The 18450-nt window shown below is 40.2% G+C and overlaps 1 protein-coding gene across 2 annotated transcripts in view; it reads left to right on the top strand.

Annotated features, from left to right (window-relative positions):
- KIAA1549L (KIAA1549 like) overlaps nucleotides 1-18450 on the top strand; it is a 178634-nt gene that overhangs the window by 92986 nt on the left and 67198 nt on the right. For both annotated transcript variants that reach the window (XM_087718436.1, XM_087718445.1), the window contains exons 8-11: nucleotides 4836-4895; nucleotides 6568-6719; nucleotides 7644-7815; nucleotides 13743-13906. In XM_087718436.1, the coding sequence (XP_087574562.1) occupies nucleotides 4836-4895; nucleotides 6568-6719; nucleotides 7644-7815; nucleotides 13743-13906 (548 nt within the window). The remainder of the gene's footprint in view (nucleotides 1-4835; nucleotides 4896-6567; nucleotides 6720-7643; nucleotides 7816-13742; nucleotides 13907-18450) is intronic.

Raw genomic sequence — 18450 nt, 5'->3', positions numbered from 1 at the left:
TTGGTCTTGTCTGGATTGAGTGCCAGCTTGTTCACTCCCATCCAGACCCTAACAGCCTCCAGGCACTGGCACATCACTTCCACTGCTTCGCTGAGTTGGCACGGGGCGGACAGATACAATTGAGTATCGTCCGCATATTGGTGGTGTTTAATCCCGTGCCGGCGAATGATCTCACCCAGCGGCTTCATGTAGATGTTAAATAGGAGGGGGGACAGGACCGAGCCCTATGGCACCCCATATTTGAGGGGCCTAGGGGTCGACCTCTGTCCTCCAACCAACACGAATTGTGATCTGTCTGAGAGGTAAGAGTAGAACCACCGTAAAACGGTGCCTCCCACTCCCACCTCCCCCAGTCGTCGCAGAAAGATACCATGGTCGATGGTATCGAAGGCCGCTGAGAGGTCAAGAAGCACCAGGATAGAGGAATATCCTCTATCCCTGGCCTGCCAGAGATCATCGGTCAGCGCAACCAAAGCAGTTTCGGTGGAGTAACCAGGCCTGAAACCCGACTGGAAGGAATCAAGATAATCAACATGTCATCATAAGCAACCTCGAACAACACGGCTTTTCCGTAAATCTGGAGAAAAGCCACCTGTCACCAACCACCAGAATCCACGGTGATCGACTCCAGACTCACACAAGAGAGAATAGACAACATCACATCCCTCGTGCATCAGGTCTGTAGGTCCAGGTCAGCGCCTCTCGTCACGGTAGCCCAGCTGCTGGGGAATTTGATCTTGTGCATCACACTGGTCCCCTGGGCATGGCTGCATGCGCGGGAACTTCAATGGTTCCTGCTTCCGATTCAACGGCGCAAGGCCAGCAACTCCAAGAGGGTGGTGAGTGTTCCTCCACGAGTGCTCCGGTCACTCAGATGGTGGCAGACAACGGCGCTGAAGAAGGAATTCCTCTTCAAGGAACCAGAATGCCTGGTCATAAAACAGACACCAGTTTGTACGGTTGGGGCGCCCACCTACAGACACACATGACACAGGGCAGATGATCTCTGGTGGAGCTTGCCCACAACATAAATTACCTGGAGCTCAGGGCTGCCAGATTAGCCCTGCGCCACTTCCAGCGGTTCATTGAGGGGTCTCACGTCCTCATATTGACAGACAATATTGCGACCAAGGCCTACGTCAATCACCAGGGCAGAACTTGATTGAAGGTCCTTATGTCGGAGGCAGAAGCCCTGGGGCAGTGGGTAGAACGCCATCTCCAGTCCATAAGGGCAGATCACATTTCGGGGGAGGAGAACATGACAGTGGACTGGCTCAGCAGAACCATCAGCAATTTGGAATGGCGGCTTCATCTGTCGCTGTTTCATCAACTGACTCAGAATCTCGGTCTTCCGACAATAGACCTGTTCATCAGTCCAGAGAACACACACCTCCCCCGTTTCTTTTCAAAATTCAAATGCGGAAGGGACGGGCGCTCTGATGCCGTGGCCTCCCGGCCTGTTATATGCCTTTCCGCCTCTCTCACTGATCCCTCAGGTGATCAGGAAGATCTTGCTGGAGGGAGCCAAAGTACTGCTAGTCATACTGCACTGGCCAAGGAGGTCCTGGTTCGCCGACCTTGTCAGCCTGTCAGTGACCAAGCACTGGAACATACCTCAGGAGCACATCTCCCTCAGCCAAGGGGCCCTCCCACACACGGACCCTCAATGGCTCCAATTAGCAGTGTGGCAGTTGAGGGAGACCTCCTGAGGCAGGACAGCTGCTCTGACAAGGTCATCCGCACCATCCAGGTGTCCAGGAGACCTTCTACTATGCGGATCTATGATGCAACATGGACTATCTTCTTCTCTTGGTGTCACTGCCATCACATCAATGCCACAGCAGCAACTATTCCACAAATCCTGGACAACCTCCAGGAGGGGTTGGACAAGAGCTTCGCCCCCAACACACTTCGGAGGCAGACGGCAGCCCTAGCCACCATCTTGTCCAGAGATGATTCTCAACTGCTCAGCAGACACCCAAGGGTTCACAATTTCCTAAAGGGGGCTAACAACCTATGCCCTCCAATGGTACACTGTTACCCAACTTGGAACTTATCGATTGTCTTGCAAACCCTAACATCGCCACCAAAGCTGCCTTTCTCATGGGCATCACTTCAACGCGCAGAATTACAGCGCTAGCTGCGCTCTCTGTTAGAGAGGACCTTTGTGTTATACATTCGGACAGAGTCATTCTGCGATTGGATCCAGCATTTCTACCAAAAATTAACAGCTTATTCCACAGAACGTAGGAGGTCATCCTCCCCGACTCCTGCCCGCACCCCAGTCATCCCAGGGAGTGTGTGTGGCACAAATTGGATGTGCGTCACGCTGTGCGGGTATACAAAAAGAGGACAGCTTCTTTTCACAAGTCAGAATCGTTCTTCATATCATTCCAGCCCACCTCAATGGGCAGAAAGGTATCATCTTCCACCATACGTTGTTGGCTGCACATGTGCATTAAGCTGGCTTACGAGCAACAATCCAGGCCTGTTCCTCCTCGTATAATAGCACACTCCATGAGGAGCTCTGTGACTATGGCCGCTTGGGCCACTCAAGCCTATTGAAGAGATCTGTAGGGCGGGTACCTGGTCCTCACCGTCACCGTTCATTAAGAATTACAGACTGGACTCCTTTGCATCTGCAGAGGCTTCATTTGGAAGGAGAGTTTTACAGCGGGTCCTCGCGGCTCCTATTAACCAGGACTTTCCTTCTTCCCACCCTGGGACTACATAGCTTGGGTATGTCCCATGCTTGGACACTCCAAGCAGTGCCTAGGAGAATGACCGTTGGCTTACCTGAATGGTCATTCTATGGGCACTGCAAGAGTATCTAACCCCACGCTGGGGTCACCTGCGGGTGTGTGAATCATCACCTCCATGGCATAGACCTTACTCCTTACAGTATCCTTCTAGGTATCATACCTTTGTTTTTTAAACTGAGCCTCTAAAGGGAGCAGGAGGCGGGGGTACACGAACTTTGAACTCGGTCCTTGGGCAGCAAGCTGACGTTAACCCACGCTTGGACACTCCCGCAGTGCCCAGAGAACGACCATTCAGGTAAGCCAACGGTCATTTTCAAGAGGTATTTACAAATCATGTGTGGAAAATAGGCAGGAATATCAGTTTTGCCATCTTGGATATATATAAAAAAGGTGGAGTACGATATGGGAGAAAGAAATAACTCTTGTGAAAAAATAAATTTTGGAGTTTGAGTAAAATAACCTTGAACGTGTATACATAATTTGTAGTCATCAATCCAGAATATTAAAACAACTATAATGGAGCTCACATAGACCAGAGGTGTCAAACCCTCTTCCAGTAAAAATTGAGCTCAGGAGGCCACATGCGATCCTCCTGAGCTCTGTTTTCACTGGCAGAGGATTGCAGAAGGCCCTGGCAACTGAAAATGGAGTTCAGGAGCCTGTTTTTGCTGGCAAAGCGCTTAGGTCAGTCTTTTGTTGTTTCCAGGGTGACCTCACGGGCCAGATCTAAGTACCATGTGGGCTGGATCTGGCCCCCGGGCCTTGAGTTTGACACCCCTGGTCTGTATGAACCCCATTATAGTTGTTTTAATATTTACTCAAACTCAAGTGCCCCCGACAGGAGAGATGTCAACCTGACCGTGCCCACCCTGGCCACATCCACCCCAGCCCCTCGAGGTCAAACACAACCTTGATGCAGCCCTCAATTACACCCTTGGTGTAGACACATATTGCAGTCTAGAAGGGGGGTCTTCAAATCTTGTTTTCATAAATCCGAGGCCATTTTTCTCCAGAGTATCCTCTCGTTCACTCATTTTCCAGAGAAGAGTCTTGTGGCAATCCTGTTCCTTGAATAGTCTGACCTGGCAAGAAGGCGTATGATGAAGAAAGAAATACTTTTTTCAAAAGAAAGAATTTATTTAGGGTGTTTTTTTTTATAGAATAATTCAGTGAGTGTTATTAGTGACCTAGAAGAAATTGGAAGGAAGAAAAAAAGAAGAAATGAATAATTGCTGTCTCGAGAGGTTGATTTTAATCACTATTAATTCAAGAACTAATTGCTCCCTCCGCTCCAGGAATTCTCACAACTTCATAGAGATAAGCTCTCAATGAATGTAATAAGGAATCTATACTACAGCAAATTTTACTTATCCTAACTTGTGCCTAAATTTATAGTTGTAGCCCTGTTGCTTCTGTTTTGGGAAAATATATTTTCCCCCTTTCCTTGCTTTCAGTTGCTTCTGAAGGACAAAACTCCAACTACAAAATACTCCTTTAAAAAGAAAGCCAACCCTAAGAGAAGGAGACTATTTTCCTGATTGGCTTCTGGACATGATTTTCCCTGCCTTCTGTTGTCTCTGCCCATTACCTGGATGAATAGGATAGCTAACTTTTTTGTAACCCTTCGAACTGGTTTTGAAGTGGGTTTTCCTCACCTTCACTATAATCATATTTTAGTTGTCTTTTATTTTTACAGTTACCCAAAACCTGTTTAGCAAATTCTGAAGGGAATTATGACTTCAGTTTTTATGCCAGATAGGAGTAGCAATAAATTACACGTGGGGCTTGATTTCCAAAGAACATCAATTCATATATTTTATCTGGTGCACAATTTATAATGTAACCTTATAAAACTTATTTGGAAAGTATAGATGACCTGTGTGATTTTCCCTTTGTATATGAACTTGACAATCTGATTCTGGAGCTTATTGAGACATTTAAAAATAAAGAATACTTGCATGCAGGGATTCCTGGTAATAAAACAAAACTGACATTTTGCAGATTTTTCGCATAGCACAAGAAAAAAAGACTAGTTGAGTATTTAATTGCTTTCTTTCCTGTTTTATTTTAAAGCCTTGGAATATCCAAATCTCGATACTTCAGAAGCAACTAGAGATTTCTGGGTGATTACAGGTAAAGGATTTTTTTTTTTTAAGACAGCATTTTCCTAATTTTCTTACCTTTAATTTTTTTTTCACATGAGAGAACCTTGACACTGTGAGGACTGTTAAAATGAGCCTGATATCTGCCATTTTTAGGTGACTTCGTAAAGTATTAAATCGTCTGAGACTTCTGCAAATTATTGCCTTATTCAGTTAGTCCTTTGAAAAAACAACTATGAATTTCATATCCAAAAATAATACGCGCAAGGTTTACAAGTTTCAGAATCTTAACAAAAATAATGAGGTATACAAAGTGTTGATTTATAAATACGTATTGGCCATATATACATCTGGCTGTCTCATAGCAACATTCTTACACTGTTTCGCTCAGCATGCATATGCGAAGGGTTGATGTTTTTTCCTGCCAGCTCTCCTTTTTCAACAATCTGCCCCCTACATACCAAACAACTCTACCAGTGAGATTAATTTCCTGAGAAAATCCAATTTGTCTAACGGAATAAAAGATGCATTCTTGGAAAAATACAAGAGGGATTTGTTTATTTTTTTTCTTTTTGTGTTTCCTAAATCCTAGAACACAGCAGTTAAGAAAACATGAACAAACTTACTATGCATGGTTAACTAACAGTTTGCAAGTTGGATATTTTCTCTGCTCAAGAAAGTAAGAATATGGACAATATTTTTTTTCTGCAATGCAACCGTGCTTCAGCACAATTCATTCATGTTGCAGTTTTGTGGAAAAATGTGGAACTTTCTAAATCTGCAGGTTTTGTACAGCTGTGCTTGGTTTAAATTACTTCCACAGAGAATATTTATCTCCTGAATTGAAACAAATACTTTGTTATGTAGCTTGTTACTTCCAATTTGTTTGGGCTGTAACATCAGTAGAAACCAGTCATTTCTTGGAGGGAGAAATATTTCTTGTGTTTCTGTGATTCCCAGTGTAAATCTAATGGGATCCCTGTTCTCCATTTCTCAATAAATAAGCTACAACTCTGTTTCTCTGGTCTTTTAGAGACCCCCCCCCTCTTTTTGGTACTTTCAAGTATTGTTTGGGGTTTTAAAAAATATACAATATTCAATATAGCATAGGAAATGTACATGTGTGCAGGTACTGTTTGTAATTTCACGGTAACCTTTAACAATTGTGATTACCCATGAGAACATTTTGTCCACATTTTTATGATCATTTTTAACATGGAAATTCATTTTAAAAAATTGTAATTGTCATCTGTTCGTAATTTACAACGGCAGTCTCCACATGGAAATCAATATTTATCTCTCTCATTCATACACACACACACACACATATTAATCAAAATAAAATGATTCTAATAAAACAACTATTTAACCTTTTAGAACAGAAGTGAAAAAGTATATAATCTTCTAATAAGAACAGCTATAAAATGGTATAAGCCAATGTCCACATTAGGATTTGTTGAATGTGCTTCCAAGCCATTTTTCAATAAAAACATTTTACAAATATGTTGCAGGATTAATATATATTTTAAATTCAAGGTCACAGGGTACTTGTACACGTGTACAGGCCCTATGCTGGATTGAATATTGTACATTAAAAATCACACAACAGTTGAAAATGTTGAAAGAAAAATATTTCTAAGCGTATATGTTTATATATCATTAACTCATTGCTGCAGTATGTATTTTCCTTCTATTTTTTGTAGTTTTACTGGGAGTTGACATTACATTGCTGGGGGTGAATAACCAAAGTTTTGCAAGACTCATGGAGCAACGTTTAGCACCACTGTTCATGATGTCTCATCAACAAGAAAGACGATTTAAACGAGCCACTACTATTGGCAGCTTTACTGTACAGGTAGAGACAAGAACTAAAGAAAATTCTTAAGTTTCTCCTTCTTTTGCAGTATTTTGGGGACTATCAACCAGAAACTTCATATTTGTACACAAACGTTTTCTGTTTTATGTAGGTAATATGAAATATTGTACCAAATATATTAATGTACCTCTAGCACACATAAATAAAGGTATTCCAGGTTTGGGGGAGGACTTTCCCCAATTACTGTTCCCTCTATTAGTTGGTTATCTGATTTGCACTTGGTTGCATAAAAAGAAAATCTTAAGAGCAAGATCTTGTTATTTAGTATGTGAACCTATGTGAATCTGTTTTGATTGGAGCAGAGTTTATGAAGCACCAAGAAGTTGTAATCACTCAGATTAATTTAGTACCTAGAAACCGAAATGCAAATAAATTTGCAGTGGGCTATTATGTGAACATAGATCAAGTGACTTTCATAGATAACAAGACAACAGTGAAAGTTCTGCTTATCCTGACAGGTGAATAGACTGCAATACAAATCCTGGCATTTAGTAGGTTTATACTCCTGTGTACTACAGAAGACAAATTTTGTATGTTTATTTTTGGTTCATCCATTTCTCTCAATAAATGAACTAATCCAGCCAGGTTTTGTTTGTGAGCTTTCTGCCAAGGAAATCAATTCCTGAACAAAGAGTTAGTGTCTGGAATACTGAGATTTGCAGCCCTGTCTATATATAACTTGTCAATATGGGATACAAACAAGTTTCCCATTGGTATTTCTGAACTAAATAACTTCCTGAATATTCATGAATGTTGCAAATTTAATTGAAAATGTAATTTAAATGTACAAGCCTATTTACAAATTAATGTTGTTCTTTGCAGGATACAGAAATGAACATTAACCTTACAGATGTAATTGTTTTCTATGGTCTTTATTTGTGTGTGTGTGTGTGTGTTTTTAAGATGGTAAAAATGCAGCGAATTCCAGGTCCCCGTGAGCCTGCTGAATTGACTTACTATACTTTATACAATGGGAAACCTTTGTTGGGCACAATAGCTGCTAAACGTTTGACTACGGTTGATTCACAAAGGATGGCCTTGACCCTAGGATATGTTGTTCAAGTACAAGCTGATCGTAAGAAATATTTTCTTTGCTTCCCTCTTCCTCTTTTAGACGTTTAATTGTAATTCTTATGATTATTATGAAAATGTAACAAAAACCTTAAAGTGCCAGGGCTTATTAAAATGTTATCTTCTGTAGTTGCTTATTAGTTGCTTTTTTCTCTTTGAATACTATATCACATTCTTTAGAACAATATCATATGGAATATCTTCTGAGAATATAGGATGCATGTATAAATATGTGTGTGAGAGTTTGATATGCTATTATAATTTACATTGACCTTTGGATTATAGGAAGTGTAAGCATGTCCTAATGTTTGCCTAGGTGAAGAATTAAAAGAAATCTTAGATTCAGCCTGTTTCAATGCATTAAATGTGACATGGACTCTACAAATATACAGTCTTGATTCTGGATTGCATAGTGTACTTTCAATCTATTTTAGTGACTTCTTTCCTGCTGCCTGTTGTGATTTTTGTTTTAGATTCATCTAATTTTTAAGAAATTGATAGATGAGAAGCTGCATGCTGTTATATTTGGTAATAAAAGATATATGGATTATATAACAGCATTATTCCATATCCTGCTCATTTCTCAGAAGTCAGTTTGTGTGTTTGGATTGTCAATCTCTTGTCTTACTGAAGAAAGAGATGAATGATTTTGAGAACCTATGTACCTTCTTTGCTCTTTCCTTTACTTAAGCAAGCAACCTATATCTACCCTTAATCACAACAGTTATCTAGACTTTTCTGTAACTTTTTGTTATGTACAAAATGAAATGGTGTAATGATAAGCTAGAGTTTAAAATTGTTTGAAATTGGTATCTTGTGTTTGCTTATTTGGAAACTGAGGCGTAGAATAGATAACTGAATTAGATAACTATTGCAGTACTTGCTGGTATAAAGGAGGATAAAATGGCTGAATAAAACAGATCAATATCTGAACTTATTAAGCTTAGATTCTAATACTCTGAAGTAGGTCAACATATCTCCTCCAGAGCAAGGCATATTTAAATTACAGTTAAGCATTGGCTCTTTCTCTATAGTTTCGTCAAGACTGAAATTATGTGTATCAATTGTAGACAAAGAAAGAAGTGTATGATAAATTATTCTAACATTGTAGATAATTTCTGTTTATTTCCACATATTGCAATGTATTCTAGATTGCAGAATATAATGTATTCTGGAATTCATTCAATTACTGTGTTTCCCCGAAAATATGACCTGTCCTGAAACTAACGTCTTGTCACATTTTTCATGTGGGCAAAAATATAAGCCCACCCCCAAAAATAACCCCCCTGGGAAACCTGGGGGGACCTGCTGGAAGAGTCTGTCTGGAAGACTCCAGCTGCCGGCCCACAACCATAGAGTGCACTCCTAGAGCAGCCGCTGCTGGAAGACTTGGCAGCCGAGTTTTGGAGTTTGGAAGCCGGAGAAAAAGTTATGCTCGGAGAGTGGCGGGGGCAGAACAGGCGCTCATGCAATCCCCTCTCTAGCCGGGCAGAGCTCCATGCACTGACCTAGGGGGTATCCCGAATATGCCAACCCACGGGAGCTGGGGAGCGGGCAGAGCGTCAAGTGCCTTGGCGCCTTAGGGATACCCCCTAGGTCAGTGAATGGCGCTCTGCCCGGCTGGAGAGGGGGTTTGCCGGGCGGCTGCTCGTGAGCATGGTCACCTCATGGCTGCTTTGCCCCTGAGGCTGTGCCCGGTTCTTCAGGAACCAGTTCGTAAGGGAGCAGCTGCCCGGCAACCCCAAAACAATACCCCCCCCCTATAATAAGCCCAAGGCCATATTTCGTGAGGCAAAAGAAAATAAGATGATTTCTTATTTTCGGGGAAGCACGGTAGTATTGTAGAGTTTATACCAGGCAAAATAGTAAACTCTGACACAAATGAGAATTAAACAATTGCTTACTAATATGTTCTCATATTGGCCCCAATAGAAATAGGAACTACTTTATATAAAATACACTATTGAACTAAGTATTATTTATGCAGACAGATAATAGCTCACCCAAATTCCTTTTGCATACCTGTGTTAGCACTTGGTTAAGCTACATATTTTTGGTACTTTTTATGTATTTATGTATTTGTATGTAATGAGGACTGTTATATTTTCAGAGCTGGTTTTCATAATAGTTGAAAACAGTAAGGTAATAAAAAAATAGAAAACTAATAGGTTGTACCATCTCTATAAGTGTTAAGTGCAGGTAAAACCCATTTCAAATCAGTTGGGAAATAGAAATATTGTGAGAACATCTGTATATAATAGTTTAGCATTTTTTTCAATTTATGTCTATTGATTTCAGAGTACATAGGGAAGCTGAATAAAAGAAACTAATATGCAGCTTTGTTTCACAGACCAACTGAGTAAAGAAATCCCTTAGTTCTGTGTGCCTTAATCTCAGCTAGTGATTTAACAGAGTTGAAGGAACCTTGTAGGTCATCTAGTCCAACCCCCCCGCCCGCCCAAGTAGGAGACCCTACACCATTTCTGAAAAAATGGCAATCCAATCTCTTCTTGAAAGCCTCTAGTAATGAAGCTTCAACAACTTCCAAAGGCAAGCTGTTCCATTGGTTGATTGTTTTCGCTGTCAGAAAATTTCTTCTTATTTCTAGGTTGAATCTCGCCTTGATCAGTTTCCATCCATTATTCATTGTCTGGCCTTCAGGTGCCTTTGAGAATCGCTTGACCCCTTCCTCTCTGTGGCAGCTCCTCAAATATTGGAACACTACTATCATGTGTCCCCTGGTCTTTCTCTTCACTAGACTAGCCATGCCCATTTCCTGTAGCCGTTCTTCATGTTTTAGTCTCCAGTCTCCAGTCTCCTAATCATCCTGGTTGCTCTCTACACTTTTTCTAGAGTCTCAACATCTTTTCCATAGTGTGGTGACCAAAACTGGATGCAATACTCCAAGTGTGATCTTGCTAAGGCTTTATAGAGTGGCATTAGAACTTATCTTGATCTTGATTGCATCTCTCTATTAATGCAGCTTAGGATTGCATTGGCTTTTTTGGCTGCCGCTGCACACTGCTGGCTCATATTTAGCTGGTTGTCCACTAAGACTCCAAGCTCTCTCTCACAGTTAATGCTATTAAGACTGGTTTCACCCAGTCTATATGTGTATTTTTGGTTTTTCTTGCCTAAGTGTAAGACTTTACATTTCTCTACATTGAATTTCATTTTGTTAGATAGGGCTTGTTAAGATCTGTCAAGATCTATCTGGATCTTGAGCCTATCTTCTAGTTTATTAGCTATTCCTGCCAGCTTAGTATCATCTGCAAATTTGGTAAATTTCCCTTCTATTCTCTCATCTAAGTTGTTTATGAAGTTATTGAAGAGTACTGGGCCTAAGACAGAACCTTGTGGTACCCCACTCAGGGGTGGGATTCAGCCATTTTGGACCGGTTTGGGAGAACTGATTGTTATGATTTTGTGCAGTTCAGAGAACTGGTAAAATTGACCAACGACTAGCCTCACCCTATCATGCCATACCCTATATATTATCTTCTCTTCGCCACGTGGTCCAGCTAATCTCTATGCCTGCTCTGCTCACCAAAGGTAAGAATGCCGCCAACTCGCTCTTTGTCATGGGTCAGGGCCCAGGGACATGCCATTCCCTGGCTCTGACCTTGCCCCAGAGCCGCTGCCCACTTGCCGCCCGCCTCGGCCAGGTCAGGGAGCGTGCTGTTCCCCGGCTCCAGCTTTCACCGGGGCCTCTGCTTGCATGCCTCCCCCCCCCCTCTAGCCTCAAACTATGGACGGTTCTTCTTACCTAAAGCACTGCAGCGGAGATCTTGTAGCCTCCCTTATTGAAGTTCGGTCACTTGCGGAGACACTCCATGTGGTGTCCGGGTCAGCAGCTGCTTCTCTCTGCTGCTTCTCTTGCTGGAAGAGAGAGCGTCTCTTGTGCAATTTAGCAGCTGTGAGCTGCCACTTCCTCTAAGTCCCATCTGGAAAGCGTGAACACAGAGAAGCAGCAACCATTTTGAATGCTGCTTCTCTGTACCATGCACTTTCTGGATGGGACTTAGAGGAAAGCGGCAGTTCACAGCTGCTAAATTGCACAAGAGATGTGCAGCAGCAGAGAGCAAAGATGGATTGGAGCAGGCCCCAAAAGGCTGCTTGGTCAACCCTTGTCACGTGGCGGAAGCCATGCATGTGGAGAAGCTGTGTGCGTGCGCATGTGCAGAAGCCGTGCGCGCACGCTCACATTTTTGGCTAACCAATTGTTAAATGGGTTGAATCTCATCATTGACCCCACTGCTTTCTTCCCTCCATGTAGACGTAGACTCATTAAGGACTACTCGTTGGATACAGTTTATCAGCCAATTACAAATTCATCTGGTGGTGATGCTATTTATCCCACTTTTTTATTACCATGAAGTAGGTTGTGGTCTACTTTGTTGAATGCCTTGCTGAAGTCTAAGTCTCTTATATCCACAGTATTTCACTGGTCTACTAATCTAGTCACTATGTTGAAGAATGAAATAAGATTGGTTTGGCATGATCTGTTTTTAACAAACCTGTGGTAAATTGTTTTCTTAACATCTACAAAATTCTGCTGTTCCAAGCAAACTGCAAATTTTTAGTCAGATGACTGAAACATGACTTTATGCTCACATTTAGCAGATTAACCAGTCTACAATGTGTAGATCCATATTTTCACACTCACAGTGGCTGCCCTCATTCTCTCTGGATTTCAGCTGTAGTCTTGGTAAAAAGAGCCAAACATAAAGTTAGTAAATAAGCTTGAATAGGTGAGATCATGCAGATACTTTCACTCCCCCCCCCCCTAAAGTGAACTCATGGAAAGCACACATTAGTTTTCCAGTTGAAAATGCATAAAGGAACGCTGCTGCCACTCAAATTTGGTGGGCAGTTTATACTGTGGAAGTTTTGTTTTTAAGACCAAGACTTTTGTGCCACTCCTTCATGCATTTCAATTTCGATCCTAAAAGATGGATTTTGGAGTCACTTTTTGCCATGCCAACATACATATATAATGTTGCATTGCCTTTAGAAGTCATATTAATAACAGTGGAAGATGTAAAACTATTCTGATAATGGCTAAAATTGATTTTCTCTTGCAACAGACTAACTTCATTTGTTTCAAAAGATATCTTTATAAATAGTGGCAGAAAAACGTAGTACCGTAGTAAAAGTCATTTTTATAGACTTTTTGACCACTTTAGTTCAAAAAGAAGCCCAAAGGTATGTTTTGAATACCAGTGTACAATATTCCCCATTTTTAGGTGCTAAGATCAGTTTCAGGCTGGTTGCTTATTTGTCAGATATCTTTATGTTGAAGCAGCAGCAACTGCTACTTTGGGCAGAATTAATACTATGCCATAAATGATTTTATTTAATGAATAATGATACATTATTATCATTAAAAATTAATGAATAAATCATTAATTTAATAAATCATTACTGTATTAATGAATTTACAACAGTGGAGAGATTTTAATTTAAAAATTACATTAGATTGGTAGCCTCTAACAATAGAAGACTCATATGCACACATTCTTGTAATATGTTCTATATTTATAGTGTGTTAGTCCTATGCTTTTTTTTTTGTATAAATGTCTAAATAAAATTGATGCTGTTGAATATAATTGTGTGTGAGGGACAATCTATTTCTTTGTGATAGAGCATAGTTGGTGTGCTTAGAAAAAACCTGTCAGAGGTTTTCAGTTAACATAGGAGAAATAGATTTTTTTTTTTTTAGACTGAACAAATAGACTAGCCTTTTCTAAACTGACATTCCCCTGATGCATTGTGAGACTAGCACCAAGAATTGCAGTCTCTGTTCATCTGGAAGGATTTTAGATTGGAGAAGGCTAGAGAAAAAATAATTCAGTCAAATGGATCATTGCTCTGATTCATTAAAGTAAACTTTATAAGTTTATTTCTTTCCTTTTCTCTTGATGTATGCAGCTGTAGTTAAAACCCCTCCCAACAATTTATGGATCATTGCAGCAGTGCTGGCTCCCATAGCAGTTGTTACAGTCATCATCCTTATCATCACAGCTGTTCTGTGCAGGAAGAACAAAAATGACTTCAAGGCAGACACCATGATGAACTTGCCACAAAGAGCCAAGGTAGGCTATTTACGTCCTAGGCTCAGGCATATGAATTTGTTTCTTTAGACTTAACGTTCTTCGTCCATGTGTGCAAGATGAGTTAATTGTGCTGTGTTTAGACAAGTTTTACCAAGGCATTAATCTGTGTTCAAAGAAAGATTGAGACCATTCCTACTGACAAGAACTAGCATGATTGACATCTGAAAAGGCACCACTTGTTTTTGGTAATTGGATGAAAATGAAGTAAATATAGGCTTGTTAAGTGTCCCTGATTCGTAGTAAGAACTATATATTTTATCCTTTGTCCTTTTGTTCCATATCATAGAAAGTGACAGGTATTTTTTTAGTTAATTTCTATAACCGGAAGCATGCTAAACTTTAGAGTTCTCCAACTCATCAGTGATCATTCAGAGAATTGCAAGTAATGGGCAATATCACATGGACCTTGTATGTCAAGACTATTAAGACTCATTAAAGCACCTTTTAATTCTGTTTTTTTTTTTACTTTACAAGTGAATTTTGTAAGAAGGAGATAGGCATGTGGCATCAGATGGCTTGTTTTATTATTTCTGCATCAAAATTACGGTTGAATAAATTAGTTTCATTTGCTGACAGAAGCAAAGCCTATTTTATTTTTGTTGTAAGGATGGTGCTATTATTTCAGTATTTAAAACTATAAAGGCTGGAAAATTGTGCGTGTGTGTGTAAAAGTATAAATCGTATGCAGCATACATGATTCAGAATCCATCACCCACAAAATGTCATGTGGCCACTTTTCAACTTTCTTGCCTTTCTAGTTCCCTAAAGCTGCATATTGCTTAATTGGAGTAACCTAAAAATGTATTAATATCTATTTACTACAATATGAAAACTATAAATAAACCCATAATATTAGGATAGCATGGTTGCAAAGAAATATAGACATTTATTCATTTATTGAGTCAGCATATCAAACCAAGCTGGTCCCACCGGTTCCACCACAAATGCGCGAACGACAAAAGCGCGTCTGACTAAACCGCGGTGACAAAACCGCGCCGTCAAAACCGCGGAGACGAATGAGTGCTGAAGCACGCCGACAACAGCGTGCTGACAGAAGCGCGCTATAACCTAACCCTAAACCTAACCCTAAACCTAACCCTAAACCTTACCTTAACTTAAATCGCGCTTCTGTCGGCGCGCTGTTGTTGGCGCGCTGTTGTCGGCACGTTTTTGACATCGCGGTTTTAGCACCGCGGTTTTGTCGGCACGCTTTTGACGTTCACGCTTATGTCGTGCCACGGGTCCCACCATTCTAAAATCATGGAGAAAATCTTCTGTTCAATATCTAGATTCATATCGTGGATTTCAGATTCTGAAGTAAGTGATTTTTAATATCTGCCTTAATTGAATTTAGGGCAGTTGGTCTCATTTTCTTTAAAAAAAATCTTCAATAGTTATTAAAATAACTTTATGTCGTAATAATGACATAAAATCACTATTCTGTCATAATAATAATAATATCATAATAATAATTATGTCATAATAATAATTATATCATAATAATAATTTATGTATAATGCAAAGATGTTTTATGTTAAAATCTGACAATGCAGTTTTTATTTTATTTTAATAAAGAAATAGTAGAAAAAAAAGGTAGCAGTGGCTCAGTGGCTAAGATGCTGAGCTTGTCAATCAGAAGGTCGGCAGTTCAGTGGTTCGAATACCTAGCACCGCATAATGGAGTGAATTCCCTTTACTTGTCCCAGCTTCTGCAAACCTAGCAATTCAAAACCTTTGGTGGGAAGGTAATAGTGTTTTGTGCTCCTTCGGCATTTAGTCATGCCAGCCACAAGACCATGGAGACATCTTCAGATATTGCTGGCTCTTTGACTTTGTACAGGGCGGGGCATAACCTTTTCCTAGGGGGTCACAGCAACACTTGTAATAACAACACAAATAATTCATACACCATTCGAAAGCCCATCAAAAACTGAGTTTATTGACACGATTTAATAGTCAGTATGACCACCATTAGCCCTTAGAACAGCATTCAAACGAGGTGGATAAGAACACAACAAATCTTCAAACAGTTCCGTTCGATTTTCCAGATTTTTCAACACAGTTTCCAAATTCATTCTCAAAGTTTCAACCGAATATCGATTTTGACCTTGCTCCTGAATCATCAGAGCTTCCACGTCATCCTTAATTATGGCCCCAATGTTCTCTGCCGGATTGAGATCTGGCGAATTTCCTGGCCAGACGTCATTGCCCCAGCATCGCGAGCCTCTCGAAAGGCAATGCATTTTATTCTGTCAATGATCCTTTGTTCTTCCGAATCGAATTTTCCAGCCATTCTTAAAGCAAATTTAACATTTAATAGCTCATTCAATTCAGTTTTTTATGGGCTTTAAAATGAGGTGTCGCGGAAGTTGTAAACTGCTGTCGATCTTGCTGTGACCCCCTAGGAAAAGGTTATGCCCCGCCCTGTAGTAGAGATGAGCATGGCCCCCTAGAATCTGGAATGACTAGCACATATGTGCATGGGGAACCTTTACCTTTACGTTTAGAACTATTTAGAAGACTAATCAATTAGACCGTGGCACGACAAAACCGCGCTGGTCAAAATCGCGGCAATAAAATCGTGGCGCTAAAACCACGATGTCATCACCGCGCGTCAGCACCGCCGCGACAACAGCGCAGCAACAGAAGGGCGCTTTAAAACGGTGCCGCGGCAGAAAGCTGACTTCAATTAAGGTAAGCGTTAGGATTAGGTTTAGGGGTTAGGTTTAGGGTTAGGTTTAGCATTAGGTTTAGCGTTAGGTTTAGGTTTAGGGTTAGGTTTAGGGTACTGAGTGTTTGGGAATGCGCGATTTTGCCCTCCGCAATTATGTCATCGCGGTAGGGTCGCGTTTTTCCCTAGCGCTTAGAACGGCGCGAATTAGTCTTCGCGCTTATGTCTCCGCGCAGAAGGGCTTCGCGGATTTGTGGTGGAACCCAATTAAACAGCTTAATTAGATTGAGACTATTTTTAATTATTACTATCTTAATTGTTTTAAAGTTGCAGAAATATGACATTTGAACAAATGCTGTGGAGATCAGTAATTCCCTTCTCCCCCAACATATTGTGACTATACAGTGATCTATTTAATATTATCTTTTGAGTATCAAAACATATCGTAATTGGAGGATGTAAGAACTTTGCCAAATTGAGAGACCGAGATAGATTATAGTTTGATAAATTGCAGCTATCCTCTCCAGTGTGAGTTAGTTATGGCTCCCCTTTTGCTTTAAAACTTGACAGTAACTGTATTTAAGTATGTGAGTAATATTTACATTATGTTGGGAATACTTTAACTTTATTATTCCCGAATGGCATTGCCTCATAGGCTGCCCCTGCAGTAAGTCTGAGGAGAGGGAATCCTTTCATTCAGAAAAAATGGCTCCCATCTGAAGCATTTTCTCATAGATTCCTCTGATTTCTCTGCTGTACTATTAATTAGTATTGATTAATATATTGTTTTCACTTTAACTTCATTGAACATTGATTTATCATAAAAGAAAAGTAGCCAATTGTTAAATATAAAAGTTTCACAGTGTATGTAGTTGTTAATAATAGTGCATATCATATTTAAATATGCTATTTAAAAAAAATGCCTGAGACGTCTTCTGGATGAAAAATCAGATTTGCAATAGGATTACTTTATTGTTTTAAAATCCTGTTTACTGCTGCTTATATTTTGAATATGGCTGTTAAGAACATTTTGGTGCATTATTTTTAAGAATGTGCAATCCAAGTTTGTGATGAGAAATCTCAGTATTTTGTGTTGCTTGCAAAATATGTGTCTGGGTCTGTTTTCCTTGCCTGGCTTGCTCTGATTTCAGTTCTCAGAGGGGAACACAGCGCATAGAGCTGCGTAATCAGTCCTGTATTCCTGCTGCTAACAGCATTCTGTACACAGCAGCTCTTTGCACAGAAGGCCTGCCTACTGGACCATTTCATAAAAATCCTCCCTCAGTGAATGGATCTCAGCAGTTCATTAAACCTTCAGATTAAACACTGCAGTGCATGGCGACCAAGAGGAGAAAGGTTTTGCTGCACCTCTGAGGCTGCACTGTAGGAAGAGTTCCTTAAAGCAATCGAGACAAATGACGTGTCATTTGAGAGAGATCAGTGGCTTTTTGAAAAAGAGTGCAGCATCTTGAGACTACTTTGATTTCTTTACCGTCTTCATTGATTTTGCTTCAAATGACTTTAATTACAATATGGTTTTTTTCTTTCTTTCTCCACAGAATAATCAATATATGCATTTCTCTTCTTTTTATATTTGTTGAAAATGAGCATAGCCAAATTTAGTTTTTACCTGATGCAACCTGAATATGATAAAAGACTGGATTATTTAATCTGAGTGCACTGGAACTCTTTTTATTTTTAATCTTTTGACTCCATTACTATAACAGTGCATCCTTTGTTCCTTGTTAATTAATAGCATCAATTTGCAGCAAATGATTTTAAATTTGAAACTCGAGAGGACGTGCCTTACTTTATGCCAAGTCAATAAACTTATTCCAGTTTAAAACTAACG

This window comes from Thamnophis sirtalis, unplaced genomic scaffold (assembly GCF_051295495.1).
Source record: "Thamnophis sirtalis isolate CommonGarterSnake01/CBP01778 unplaced genomic scaffold, rThaSir2_p1.2 scaffold_1, whole genome shotgun sequence".
NCBI classification, from domain to species: domain Eukaryota; kingdom Metazoa; phylum Chordata; class Lepidosauria; order Squamata; family Natricidae; genus Thamnophis; species Thamnophis sirtalis.
Note: the sequence above shows the minus strand (reverse complement) of the source record. Positions and strands in the feature narration are given on the sequence as shown.